The sequence below is a fragment of the Ipomoea nil genome, unplaced genomic scaffold (assembly GCF_001879475.1).
Source record: "Ipomoea nil cultivar Tokyo-kokei standard unplaced genomic scaffold, Asagao_1.1 scaffold2159, whole genome shotgun sequence".
Classification (NCBI taxonomy): Eukaryota; Viridiplantae; Streptophyta; class Magnoliopsida; order Solanales; family Convolvulaceae; genus Ipomoea; species Ipomoea nil.
In genome coordinates, this window is record NW_017618587.1 from 1,170,971 (window position 1) to 1,185,177 (window position 14,207).

The 14,207-nt window shown below is 35.6% G+C and overlaps 2 protein-coding genes across 3 annotated transcripts; one reads left to right on the forward strand and one right to left on the reverse strand.

Annotated features, from left to right (window-relative positions):
- The first annotated feature begins 5,248 nt into the window (after positions 1 to 5,248).
- On the forward strand, positions 5,249 to 9,190 carry LOC109149157 (probable trehalose-phosphate phosphatase H). Its single transcript, XM_019296816.1, has 9 exons — positions 5,249 to 5,494; positions 5,588 to 5,728; positions 5,835 to 5,906; positions 6,044 to 6,136; positions 6,808 to 6,864; positions 7,107 to 7,208; positions 7,892 to 7,969; positions 8,082 to 8,315; positions 8,962 to 9,190. Exons 1-9 carry the CDS (start codon positions 5,303 to 5,305, stop codon positions 9,016 to 9,018), a joined length of 1,026 nt encoding a protein of 341 aa, XP_019152361.1. The 5' UTR covers positions 5,249 to 5,302; the 3' UTR covers positions 9,019 to 9,190.
- A 743-nt stretch (positions 9,191 to 9,933) lies between these two features.
- On the reverse strand, positions 9,934 to 12,719 carry LOC109149138 (TPR repeat-containing thioredoxin TTL1). 2 transcript variants are annotated; one of them, XM_019296790.1, is made up of 6 exons: positions 11,724 to 12,719; positions 11,411 to 11,606; positions 11,146 to 11,318; positions 10,333 to 10,666; positions 10,039 to 10,241; positions 9,934 to 9,970 (listed from the first exon to the last, which is right to left on the reverse strand). In XM_019296790.1, the coding sequence occupies exons 1-5, from the start codon at positions 12,548 to 12,550 to the stop codon at positions 10,062 to 10,064; spliced, it is 1,710 nt and encodes a 569-aa protein (XP_019152335.1). In that variant the 5' UTR covers positions 12,551 to 12,719; the 3' UTR covers positions 9,934 to 9,970; positions 10,039 to 10,061. The 2 variants fall into 2 exon arrangements, with proteins under 2 accessions (XP_019152335.1, XP_019152336.1); XM_019296791.1 differs by having other exon boundaries at positions 9,967 to 9,984; positions 10,053 to 10,241.
- Positions 12,720 to 14,207: the final 1,488 nt, after the last annotated feature.

Genomic DNA, 14,207 nt, shown 5'->3' on the forward strand with positions numbered 1-14,207 from the left:
GAGTATGTAAGAGTTGAACTCTACTAGCGCGAGTGCACTACTCAAATTGAGTCCAAATTAATCTCAGAGTGATTGAGATATCATATGTCGTATTAAAAAAAAAATGTATAAGAATGTGTTGCGAGAGCTTAGTTTTTCTAATTAAGAAATATGAATAATAATTTGTGAGGTTGTTATTAGTAGGAAAAGAAATCATCCTCGGCCCTCTTTGCTCTCTCATCCCTAAATATTTGAGTTTTAGTCTCTAATTCTGATAGGACGATACTGCTAACCATCCAAGAGAGGTAAATTTCGATCACTAGAAAGATCCTATGTGATGGAATTGACTAAGAAAATGTTAGCAAAAATCAAACACTACTGGAAATTATGGAATTTCCGACCACCTGAAATTGATCTTAAATCAAATCAAAAGCCTTGTTCTGACCACTTTTGGTATTCAGAAAAACCTTTGTTGTTATTTCCGACCACTTTTTACTTTCAACTTGATTTAAGATCACTTTTAGGTGGTCGGAAATTCTATAATTTCCAGTGGTGAAACTCGTAACAATTACATACGAAAATTATGCTCCATCTATTTGACCCACTCTAATATTCTTCATCACCATGGATGCATGGTAAGAATTTTACAAGTAGATGGGTGTGAAGGAATCTTTGTGATCTAAATTCCTTAGAAGACTAAGAAAATAAAACAAATGACTCAGGTAATTAAGGTCAAAGTCTATGTTACATGTTGGCCAAAAGTACACGGTAACGTTTCACCATCTTTAGAATATACTTTTCTTATAATAATACGCAAATTAAACAAACATACACCGTCGGTCCATACTTGCATTTTTAAATTTTTTTTTTTTTTAATTTTCAGCAAATGTTATATGATTATATTCCATGGCTTCATCTTTCTACAACTCGTTTGGTTCCTTTGGACATTTATGCACTGTGGTGCCAACCAACTTTAGAAAGTTCTGTATTCCGATTCTTTTTTCTTTATATTTTACCTACTCTAATACGGTATTGCCAAAAATATTTGCCAGAATTAATCATTTTTCTGGGTTCACTTTATTCTTTTCCTTTTTAGATTCAAAGAAGAAACAAATATTGATCACGTTTCAATGACAAAATGCTGCCATAAATTTAATGTCGGAAAATTCACTCAAAACTAACCGTGTAAAAGTCACAAGTAAGCTAGGAAAGCTTACCAATCAAGTGCTTGCACCAATCAAGTTCACTGGTTCAATACAGTAGACATTGGAGAATCTCAACGGTAGTCAGGGACGGAACCATGAATTCTGTTGAGCGGGGTCAAAAAAGCATGGACGGGTCCATAATTTTTTTCAAGTGAAGGTGTAACATAAAAACAAAAGAGATAATTTGAAAAAATAAAAATAAATTACCCAAGAAATATAGGTATAAATATTGTTGGATATATGTGAAAAATAAAACACATCAAAATTTTATAAAAATATTCCTAACAAAATATTTGAAACATAATTAATTTGATAAAATAATTTGAATAGAGAACACATTATAAATTACACATCTCATTATTAATATAAAAGAATGAAAACTATTAAAGGAGCCAACAGAAACCTGGACCTTCATTGTAACCAAACATGTGTTTTGCCAACTAATCTAACCCACTTCTGATTAACATTTATCTGTTTCTTTATACTAATACTAAAACTTGTACTATATATACATATATACATACAAAGGTTATATATGGGGTGGGGGAGGGGGTAGCTGCCCCCAACCCCCTTTGGCTCCGTCCCTGGCGGCAGTGTGGAAATTATGCTCAAAGTGGACATATCTCTTATGCGCACCGATATTTGATCCTGTCTGCTGTGTCAGTCACCGTAATTTACATCATCTCAAATGCTCTGTCAAGCTAGAGTTTGAGGATTCAACTTTTCGTTAGAAGCTTACCAACCAAGCCAAACATTTCATGTTCAACATTGAATTGAATATAATATGCACATATAGGAATTGAATTTCAATGGGTGGTGGTTTTGATGCAGCCGATTTGCTGTTCATTACGTACCGTATAGTATATAGGGCCCCTGGTTTAACAGCAATTTTCAGGGGCAATGGGTGAATTGAATAGTGTTACGTTGGTATTATGAGATGAATGGGATGCATGCCCGTTTCGTACGTCCTTTACAATGTTGGAAATTGACAACGTTAATTGGCACCATCCCATTATATAATTATCACTGTGAAAATGACACACACCCACTTGTACACCGCCCAATTCAAGGAACTTTACTATTTCTTCTCAATAATATATCAGTAGCTAATAACCATTTTTACCCTTGAATCGACAGACAAAGTAAATTGCAAGATATATCATGATTACAATATATATATATATATATATATATATATATATATATATATATATATATATATATATTGTAAGAATCTAATGTTGAAATTTTTAGCATAAAATAATATTTTTTTTATTGCCCAAAGGTATTCCACTATCAACACACTAAGTGGTAAGGGACTCGTCAAATGGTTCAGTTCATTCACATGAGTAAGGTTCAAATTAAACCACCAACCTCATGCTTAAAGGACAAGGTACTGAACCACCACATCAACCATGTTGGTTGGATAAAATGACATTTACAGGGCGTTTGGTTGGAGGGATTTTAAATTCCCTTCCCACTTAATTCCCACCTAATTCCAAAGACCATTAAATTCTGTAGTTTGGTTGGAGGGAATTGCAATTCCATGGAATTGCAATTCCCCCATTTTCATGGAATTAAAATCCCATGTCCCCCCTGGTATTTTAATTCCTGGGAAAAAAAGATAGTGATGAGTCAAAATTACCCATTCCTTTTTTAACATAAAATTAATGTCTAACAACAATAATGGACATTTTTGACTTTGTACTACTTATTCCCTTTCAATTCCCATGTATACCAAACATTGGAATTGAAATTCCCAGTAATTTTATTCCTGTCAACCAAACACTGGAATTTAAATTCCCACTTTATTCCCAATAATTCAACTCCCATGGAATTACAATTCCTTTCCCACATAATTCCCTCCCTCCAACCAAACGCCCTGTGTTAAGTGTTATTTTGTAGTATAAATAATATATGTGAGTCTACTTTAGATTTGGATCGGGTCAAAGTAAATTCTCACCCTTCGATTGATATATTGTAGACCCGAGTACCTTACTGATATGGAGGAGTAACCTGCAACATTATTGCGATGGAGCTAAAGAGCTGTCTTCCCCTCCTTAATGTATGCTATGGTTGTGGGGTGTAGTTCAGACTGGAGCTAGTGGTACTACTCCCATGCCAGCACCAATAACATTAGTAACATTATTGTATGAGGTACTAAATACCCTAGCCCACCTTAATTGGTTTTGTCTTTTCTATGTGTCAATAATCAAGCAAGCATGCAACCTGAAATTGATGAAGGGTTGTCCCACGATGTACCTCAACTAGTGAACTAACTTTAAATAAGTTTATAAATTTTGCTTTGTTATAGTATCTGAATGGTGCATAGTCCAAATCTTATCAAAATCGATAGGCTAATTGAGACACATCTTGCATTTTACTTTCTCTATCGGTCTGTAGGGCATACACTGGCAAATTATATTATGAACCATGATTCACATTGTAATAATTTTTTTTAATATATTGAATGTACATTATTTGAGTAATGAAGGTTTATTATTTGATAGTATAATACGGTAGACATGATCTACGGAATGGTATAATGATGGGCATACACCACCACCTTTCAAATCCTAATCCCAACAAAGCTAATATATATATATATATATAAGAGTCCAGAAAAAAACAAATAAATATCTCCATCTCTCATTTACCTACAATGGTGGTTTTTTTTTTAAAAAATAAAAATAAAAAATAAAAAATCATAACATCAAACAAATGGGTACTACCCCACTACCATCAACTTGACCATATTGCATGAAAAGTTTATATATATATATATATATATATATATATATATATATATATATATATATATATATATATATATATATATATATATATATATATATATATATATATATAAAGCTCGCGTGCAAACTCAATTATTTATAAAGTGTAATTATAGCTAGTATGCAACTTGCTTTTTTTAATTTTATAAATACATCCATGTAAATATGATAATAAATTACACTCCACATGCACGGAGTGTCTATTAATATAATATTAGTTACATGCAAATTCTATTGGCTTGCCTGCAAAAGAGAGAACACTAGCTAATAGATTGAGTGTCACAACCCGTAATTTACTTCATCCATAAAAACTTTAACAAATGATCATGAAAGCTCTCAAGATTATTAGGTGTAGAGTACAAAATTAGCCTTGTTGTGAATATGTACAAGCATCTCGTACTTTACTTCATTTCCTGAGTCTCTAAGAAAAGACAGTAAAAGCCCTCCTACCCCAAATGTTGAATCCCAACCTAAAAACCTCCCACACTCCAACATATGAGCATTTGGGAGGATGTTGACTCAGCAAACATGGTTAAATTGTATGTGTGCACAAGAGATTTTGGACATAATCCCTACACTGTCGCTGCTGTTGAGTTTTGAATCTTGATCTTTTGCCCCAGATGTTGAACTCCCAACCCCAAATGCCTCCTACACACCGGTCTGATAAAGCATTTGGGAGGATGTTGGTTCAACAAACATGGCTAAATTATCCGTGTGCACAAGGGGTTTTGGACATAATCGTCACACTGCTGCTGTTGAGTTTTGAATCTTGGTCTTTTGTCCTAAATAGTGTCTATTGAATTAGTGAGTTAAGTCTATGTGAGATTATGAGTGAAAGTAGTTAATTTGAAAATTGAAAGCAATGAAAAGTGGTAGGAGAGTGGAGAGATGCTTCCTCTGATCTGTGACTGCTGACTAACTTATAAATTGACAACACATTCACCCCTTCCCCCCTGACCACTTGTTACTCAGTCTGCTTTTCTTTAATTTTAATTTGTCTGTTTTCTTCCATTCCCATTCTGCACGTACAATAATAATAATAATATTAATACGCCATTACCAACTTTCTTGATTTTCCCTCCTTCAAAACCCAAATAAAGTCTTTGACGACCAATATAATCTCCGTTTCAATTCCTAGACATTTCGAGGTAACTTACGTTTCATATTCCTTTTCCAATTACTTATAATGTCTTCTTGACTTTCTGTACGGAGACATCATTCATCTTTCCTGTACTTTCACATGCAATTTCATCGATGCCTCTTTATATATATATATATATACCCACAGAAGAACCAGGGCGATTGTATTGTATTCAAGAAGATATGACTAACCACAATAATACTGTGGCAGTTCTGTCTGCAGATAAAAAACCAGACCCTCGCCGCCGCCGTCTCGACCTGCTGGCGGTTGCCGTTCCGGCCACCGCCATGCTTAGCCCGACATTGCTGGACTCCATGAGGGATTCGTCGCCGACCCAGACATCCTCCCAGGATTATTATAACAATTCTTGGGCTGTAAGTTTCTATATATGTTCAGAATATATATGTATATATACTTCTATTTTGTTTTTGTTTTTGTTACGATGTTGTCGGAATGGATTGAAGCAGCTTCGTTATCCGTCTGCTTTGAGGATGTTTGATCGCATAGCCGAAGCTTCTAAAGGAAAACAAATAGTAATGTTTCTGGACTATGATGGCACCCTTTCTCCCATTGTTGAGGACCCTGACAAAGCGTTCATGACTAAAGAGGTGAGTTAATCGAGCATTCTATCATATGAAACTAATCTCGAATTGATCCAAAATTATTTAATGATCTTATGTTTCCATGTTTTTAAATTTTAATTTTGTATTTTAGATGAGAGAAGCAGTGAGAGATGTAGCAAAGCATTTCCCCACAGCAATAGTCACTGGGAGGTGCAGATCTAAGGTATATACACATGCATAATTCGGTCAAACACTGGAACTTGTTATATATATACGATTTTTTTTTGTAAGGTACACACTCTCGAATAGTTGGCCGGTATAGTATTTGTTTTACTTATGTTTGTGTGTATGTATTTTTAGGTTTACAAATTCGTAAAACTATCAGAGCTTTACTATGCTGGAAGCCATGGCATGGACATCAAGGGACCAGTCAAAGGACACAACTATGAAAAGGTAAACATTACTAACTAATCAATTAATTTTTCCAGCTAAAGACCTTGTAGTTGAGTGGTTCTAGCTCTCAAATGAGAGGTCACATGTTTGAAGATGATAAAATATTTTTTTTCTTTTTTTGAATGCTACTAGCTCTATTACAATGCAAGCTAATGACACCTCCACTGAGGCTCAAACTCACAACCTTCCAAGTGAAAGTCCAACCCGGATACCATTGGACCACATAGTCCTGGTGAAGATGATAAAATATGTATGAACAAATACTACAATATAACAGAATCATTAGTACTAAAAAAAATAGCTTAGTTTTTCAACAAACTAAAAACTGTTGGAATACTATATATATATATATATATATATATATATATATATATATATATATATATATATAAAAGAAAAAAAAAAGGTAGAAATAATTTGTGAGAAATTTCACTAAATATATAATGATGTCATATTGTCATTTCTAGGTAATGTTGAGCTATATGATCAAACTTTGGTGATGGGGCATTAATTTTTTGGATTGAGAAAGGGACAATGATTCTTTAAATTGGAAAAGGATAATTGAAATGATGCCAAGAGATTACCACTTTCTATTTTTAGTAAATAATATTCTTATACACATTATACTAACAATATAATATTTCTCATTAATGTTATTTGTACATTTTCAGGGAAATACGTGTCTTCTATGCCAACCTGCCACAGAATTTTTACCAATGATTGATGAGGTTGGTAATTGTATTAAAATTTATCAAAAATTTTGTCTCAAGTATAATCATATTTTGTTATTTGTTGTTGTACTGATTATTATTTGTACTTGAACTAATAATATGTGGTACGGTACAATTGAATATAGTATACATTATGATACTTGGTACGATTAGTATAATTGGTACCATAGAAAAATATAAAGTTGATGCATATATGTGCAGTACGTGTACGTGTATTAAAATCATTTTATCATTTTCAGGTGTATAATGCTTTATTGGGGAAGACTAAATCAATCCCAGGAGCTAATGTAGAGAACAATAAGTTTTGCTTATCAGTGCATTATCGTTGCGTTGAAGAAAAGGTTTTTTTTTTTTTTTTTTTTTTTTTTTTTTTTTTTTTTTTTTTTTTTTACTTTAATAGAAATTCTATTTTTGTATAATATTTGATGCATTAAATTAACCTGGGTAGGCCGAATCAAATAACTCGATAATTAAAGAACAAGGATAATACAGTAAATGAATACAGTAAATAACAGGTGACAAAGACAAAAAATGTATGTCACAGAAACCAATATTGTATTGTTGTTTGTGTAATGCTATTACAATATATTGGAAATTTACTCAAAAACCCCCTAATTGTCTCCTTAAAAAGGAGGAGTTAGTTGCAACTACTTGGATTGCGCTCGGTCTCGTGGCCAGGCCCCTGCTTGGTGCCATCGACCGAGGCCGGGCCCAAACTGAGCCCTAGGCCGGGGCCTTGGGCCAGGGCCCCACCAAGGACTAGGTCAGGCCCGGGGCTCGACATAGGCGGCCAGGGGTCCAACGCGGGGTTTCGTGCCGGGTCCAAACAAACACATCTTGTTATGTTCCACCGGGTGGGTTTGCTCTGGATCCATTTCCAATATATCCATTACTATTTTTTTTAACACTCATGATTCTTTTCAACACTCATGATTCTTTTCAACACTCGTTATTTTTTGTATAGTATTTATCTATTTATTAGAACAAAATAATATTTTAATTTTTTTTTTTTTTACTGATTCAGAACTGGAATGAGCTTGGTGAACAAGTAAAATCCGTGCTCAAGGGATACCCAAAGCTTCGATTATGTCAGGGAAGAAAGGTACATATGCTTTTATGTATGTATAACGTTATAGAACTTTTCGACAATAATTAAGATAAATAATTAGTATAAATTCACTAATTTATTATTATTATTATTTTTTAAAACTAAGGTTTTGGAAGTTCGTCCTATCATAAAGTGGGACAAAGGCAAGGCACTGGAATTCTTGTTGGAATCCTTGGGTTACGCAAACTCCGATGATGTTTTGCCGGTCTACATCGGCGACGATCGGACGGACGAGGATGCATTTAAGGTCCTCCGGCAAAGAAGGCAAGGTTTTGGAATCATAGTATCCACAATTCCTAAAGAAACCAGCGCTTCATATTCTTTACAAGAACCATCAGAGGTAAGTATATATAAATTTTAACAAAAATTTCACATAGTATCTATGTATTACACTACTAAGTACAGCTTAGTCAAATTAGTCAAACAGTTAGATTTATAACCGCAATTTTTATAAAAAGAGTTTGAACCCTAAATTTGCGTGTCAATCACTACTTCTCATGCCTTAGAGATTGGCAAAGGATTGGAGATAGACCGTACCCCAAATACTTATATACTAATATCAGATATTAAGATCATCAGATTCATATGTATCTTACTTTTTTAGTCTTTGATAGACTATGTGCAACAGTTATACCGTGGACTCGAGTCCACCTTGCAAGGTGGACCAGGGTCTACTAAATAATTTGTCGACTATGTGACTATTAGCAAAGCAATACATACATTGTGAATAGAGTATATGTAAATTAAACATGTGTTGTACGAATATTACATCTATTTTTATTGATTTTTTAGAGAAATTAATAATATTATCAAGACTATATGGTCTAATGGTACCCGGGTTAGACAAGCGTTATTGGTTCTTTGTGTTTCAATAGGTTGAGAAAGTATATGAACATATACTACAATGTAATAGGGCCAGTAACATTCAAAAAAATAATAATAATAATAATAAAATAATATTAGCATAATAATTGTTTATATGGCAGGTTATGCAGTTCTTGAGGCGTTTGGTGGAGTGGACCACAAAATCTGATCTTTCATAAAGATTAAAGATGTTGCATAGGCTAGGAGGCCGACAAGACTTTTGGCATTTTTTAAAATTCCTCAAAAAAAAAAAAATCCTGGAAATTTTATCTATGGAGTATTATTATCTTGTGTTATATTATATTCATTCATAATTCATAATTCATAATTCTGTAATTTTCTTTTCTTTCACTCTATATGATAAATTTCCAATCCGATCTCACAAAACGTACTAGCTAATATGGACATTCCTATTAGCAAGTCGATCTTATCACACACAAAGCAAAAAAGTAAGTAATTACATGCTATTTAGCACATTTTATAAGTCCTATCAGAAGTGACTTTAGAAATTAAGTTATTATGTACCAACTAATGTACTTATGTACCTAGGGATGTCAATCGGGCCAGCCTACTCGGTTTCAGGCTAGTTTTGTTGAGCTTTCAGGCTTATTGGTTCGGGCTAATTGATTGTTTTATTGTTTTATTGTTTTATTTTCGGGTTCGGTTAGCCCTAACCCTAAACTTGAGATTGTCGAGCTTATCGGGCGGGCTGAACTATCTAAAATTGAAAATTGAGAGTGAATACCCACATTTACAGCTATAATGGGTCTGATTTGCCGAATTGAGTTTGTTTAACCCTTGTTTAGGCAAATTGGATTATATATTTCTCTGATCCGATCTGAACGAACCGTCCCGTTTAGCACCTAAAGGATATCCGTGTTATACAGCTTGGCCTCATGAGTATGTACCTATTGTAAAAATCCTATCATAAGGTACTTTGGAAATTAAGGTATTATATACAAGCTTAAATGCATATTACTATTAGCTCATTTTGCACAAGACATAACAAATTAAGCAGTTACGTGCATACCAATCGTTGTGCACGTTACAATTAACAAATTTTTGCATGTTAAAAAATCAATCCATCTAAATTAATTAAATAAATGAGAATTGAACACAAAACTTTTGACAATATATATATATATATATATATATATATATATATATATATATATATATATATATATATATATATATATATATATATATATATTGTTATGTGCTAAGAGACCAAAACCAGATCGGAGCGGGGCCGTAGTTGCAACCTATGGCCGTAATCCACCTGTCGCTGCCGGTCCAGCCGCTGTTTCGCCGCCGAGAACAGCCGCCTCACCGCCTCATCTCCCGGCGTTTCTTGGATCAACACCTCGCAATCTTGAATCGCAGCCACCCATCTCTCCAGCTAAACTCAACCCATAAACAAAAACCATTCAAGAACGCTCGATCAACAATATAATGACGAAAATTTTATCAGCAAAGTTTTCAATTCTCACCTTAATATTACAGTCAGCTCGCCGTGTTCTTGCCTTTCTGTACGACGGCCGGAGATTAAGCGCGGCGGTGCAATCCTCAAGCGCCTTCTCGAACAACCCCAGCTTGAACCGGCAAGCCGCTCTGTTATACAGCAGAACTGCATTGCATGGATCATATCCCAATCCCTGAGTGTTCATCGCCGCCGCTTCTGCAAACTTTGAAGCCTTGAAAAGATCATTCGCGCTCGATCTCGCCGCCGCCACCGCCGCCATTTTCTTCACCAGCAATGCGTTTTGTTCGCTGCTTCGATCCAACAGGGCCGCTTGCTTAGCACCACTCACAGCATCCTCAAACCTTCAACCCAACAACAATTGTTGTCAGCTGGTTCACATGGGTGTCAAAAACAGGATTCTAGATTTCTAGGTATAACATTAGTCAAGTCTGTCCAACTGAGGGTTAATAATTACAAAATTTTAAGTTTAATTTTTAATAAAAGTGGTCTATTGGTCTTCTTGTTTTAACCTAGTCAGTTATGGATAATCTAGGCTAGCAACTAAGGTAACACAACTGGATTTATGAGTCAGTCAGCTATAGACAGCCTACTAGGTTGTTTAACCTAGTCAGCTATGGATAATCTAAGCCAGCGACTAAGGTGACACGACTGGATTTACGAGTCAATCAATTATAGACAGCCTTCTAAGTTGTTTACTCACTAGGGTAACAAGACGTAATTATGTGATATACATCCTCAAATAATGGTTGCGGTTCTTGTGACCAAAAAAAACACAGGATTTTGGGTAGAATTTTGGATGAAATTTTGTTGAATTTTTTACCTTCCAATAGCCATGAGGACTTGAGCTTTAACTCCTAAGAAATATGCAGTTTTGGCTGAGCCAAAAAGGGAGGTACATTGCTCTGTATTAAAAGCAGGCCATTTCACAAGTGCAGTGTATGCTTCTTCATGTCTCTGGAGTTTCATCAAGGCTTCAGCTTTCATTGCTAAGATCTTTAAATGGATAAAGACTGATTAATCCACAGATTCAACAATGTAATTTGTAGTAAAAAGTAAACAAATCATATCAGCATTCTTGGTTTAACCTGCGGAGATGAATCTGAACCCAAAGACAATGCACTTTGGCTCTGCTTAAGCAATGATGCCCAGTCTTTAACTCTTTGAGCTTCACTGCAACTGCCAAGAATTATGCTTAGAGCTTTAGCTTGATCAATGTCCTTCCCGTCGGCTTTTCGCCCTGATTTTTCGTAATGGCACACAGCTTTCTCTGCTTCTCCCAACCTGCCAAAATTGCAGACAATAATATAATCTGATCTTAAGCTCAAACTTCTGGGCGTTCTGGCCTTTCTCGGTAGTGGTTGCGGGTTTCTAAAAGAAAAAAAAAAAGGTTTTTGGTACCTGAAATATAGATTTGCTAGGCGGTATTGGGCGTTATGGTAGAAAGGGTCTAAGCGGATGGCTTCTCTGCATTCAAAAACAGCTTCAATGGGGCGGGAAAGCGCCATTAAAGCTGCACTTTTGTTGCTGTGGAAACATGGATTTCTGGGATTTATGGCGATGGCTTCATTGTATAGATTCAATGCTTCCTCGTATCTTCCTTGCTTGTAGTGTTGGTTTCCCATGGATTTCAGAGCGTCAGGGTTCATGCTTTTGTCGAGACCAGTAAGCATGGTTTTTAAACTTGAGTGCCGGAAAATGTTGCCCATCATGGCGGTGGCGCCGAGATGGCTGCCTAACACTTTCCCGTTTGGTCTCTCTTTCTGTTTTGATGGTTTTTGGTTCAGATTTCCCAGGTGGCCAGGGAGCATCACGTTTCCGGAGGAAGCGCGGTATAAACTTTCGCCGCTGCCGGCGGCGGCGGTGGCGGCGGCGCTGGATTTTCTGTGGCCTACAATGGTGACGCTCAGTTCACTTGAGGTGAACGTCGGCTCCCTTCTAAGCCTCTGCGTGTAGGCTAAGTTCGCCACTTGCGTCGGCGGCGGCGGCATTGTGGTTGTTGACCTCGGAGTTCTTTGCCGGTGATCGCCGCCGCCGTTTGAATTCGTCTCGGAACTGCTCCGCCGCCGCCTCCTGGCGTCCACCGTGATTTGGTTCTTGGCGGCGGGAGTCCGTGGCGACGGCGGAGACTTGCTCGGCTTTGATCCGCCGCGTTGGAACAACGCTCCGACTAGACCACAACCCATGTCATTCTGCACCGACCACTCTTCCGTCGCCGCCGGCGCCATTTCTCGCCTGAAATATCGCCGGAATTTCAAGAAAACTTCTCCCAACAAGATCCAATCTTTTTTTTTTTTTTTTTTTTCTAGTACCCACAAACACAAAATACCAAAAAATTAAGGATTTCAAGAATTTTAATTTCTTGAATGCGATGGTTCTAATAAGCAATGTAATGTGGATTGTATTATTTATACTCCATTGGAACCCCTAGAGTGGCTTCCAAGAAACCAACTTTATCTCTTTTGCCGCTAGCGGCAGGCCAAAAGATTGCAAAAGCAGACAAATAGGAGAAATTAAACCATCATTATTATCCTAAAATAATCAATTCAAAATCCCATCAAGAAAGCTGTAATATGATTGGCGTAATACGGTTTACTTTGTGATTTAACTGTCATTAACTATTCACAGCTTTCTCTGATGCCAAAACAAGTAGGGTCAATGTCCATCATGATCAAAACTTTCATCTCCTGTTCAATCTTTTTAATGCCATTTTATAAATCTAGGGGAATTCTTTAGTGTAAAGTGTGCATGAAATTAGGCATTGTTATTGAGTTGTAATTTGATGCCCACTATTTCTTTCTAGATTTGGCTAGATTAGTTCTATTTCGTAGGCCATAGGATGCAGATACCAGTGCAGTATTCAAAGATATCGAATTTGTTGCTTTAATTTTACTTTTTCGAAATTATCTTTTGATGTTACAATTGCATTAATTGTCTCACTTACACGGACAATTGAGGTGGTAAGACTTTTTTCTCTTTATATAATTTAACTCATCACATTATAATCTGCAGAATAAGTAACTCCTTATTAGTTGTATAAACCCAAACCATTTACCTTAAGTTTAATAAAACTTCATTGCTCCCAGAGCACAGCTCAACTGATCAATCAACTCTGCTTTGCTAGCAGTCTCAAGATGCCGTGTTCGAATATTACCTAAGACCAAAAAAACAAAAATAAAGGTGCATTTAAGACCCGTCGACCTCCACCAATCTCAATAAAATAGTGAGGAGTTGTTAAATTTTGGTTTAAATTTAAAACATAATTAACTAAATATAGACTATTTTATTATCCCCACTATATATTCTAAGATTTCTAGATACTACCCCAAAAATTAAAACGTTAACTATGATCTAGAATGTTTGATTATGACCGTTAACAAGGGGGGGAAGTTGAAAGTGAAAAGAGGACAATTAGTCAATTAGGATGGCAATTAAGGTGTCGGATGATTGAGCAAATGTGGCATATGGTCAATACCGCTACGTACGAGAAAGGCATACATTTATGATGGATGATGTTTTTTGTTGGCTTATGAACTTAACATTTCCTTGTGTCATTTGCATTATATTCTTGGCCTGCTATAATTAATATGTTTTTGTGCATGGATTAATTATAAATAACATAGTCGTTGGTAGTGCCGGCTGGCTTCTTTTTGTAATCTCAATTCAAAGATCAATCATAATAGCGACAAAACCAAAGTGAATCATTTGATTCATTCTACCCCTCCATGTCAAACCTTCACGTTCGTGATTTCTAATCACTTTCAACAACCAAATAACCATAAAAAGAACATTTTGCATTCTTGAAATGATTAAAAAAAAATCTTTTCTGACTGAAAATCCTAAAATTTTGACCGTAGTAATTGAAAAATGTAATTTTTTTAGCAA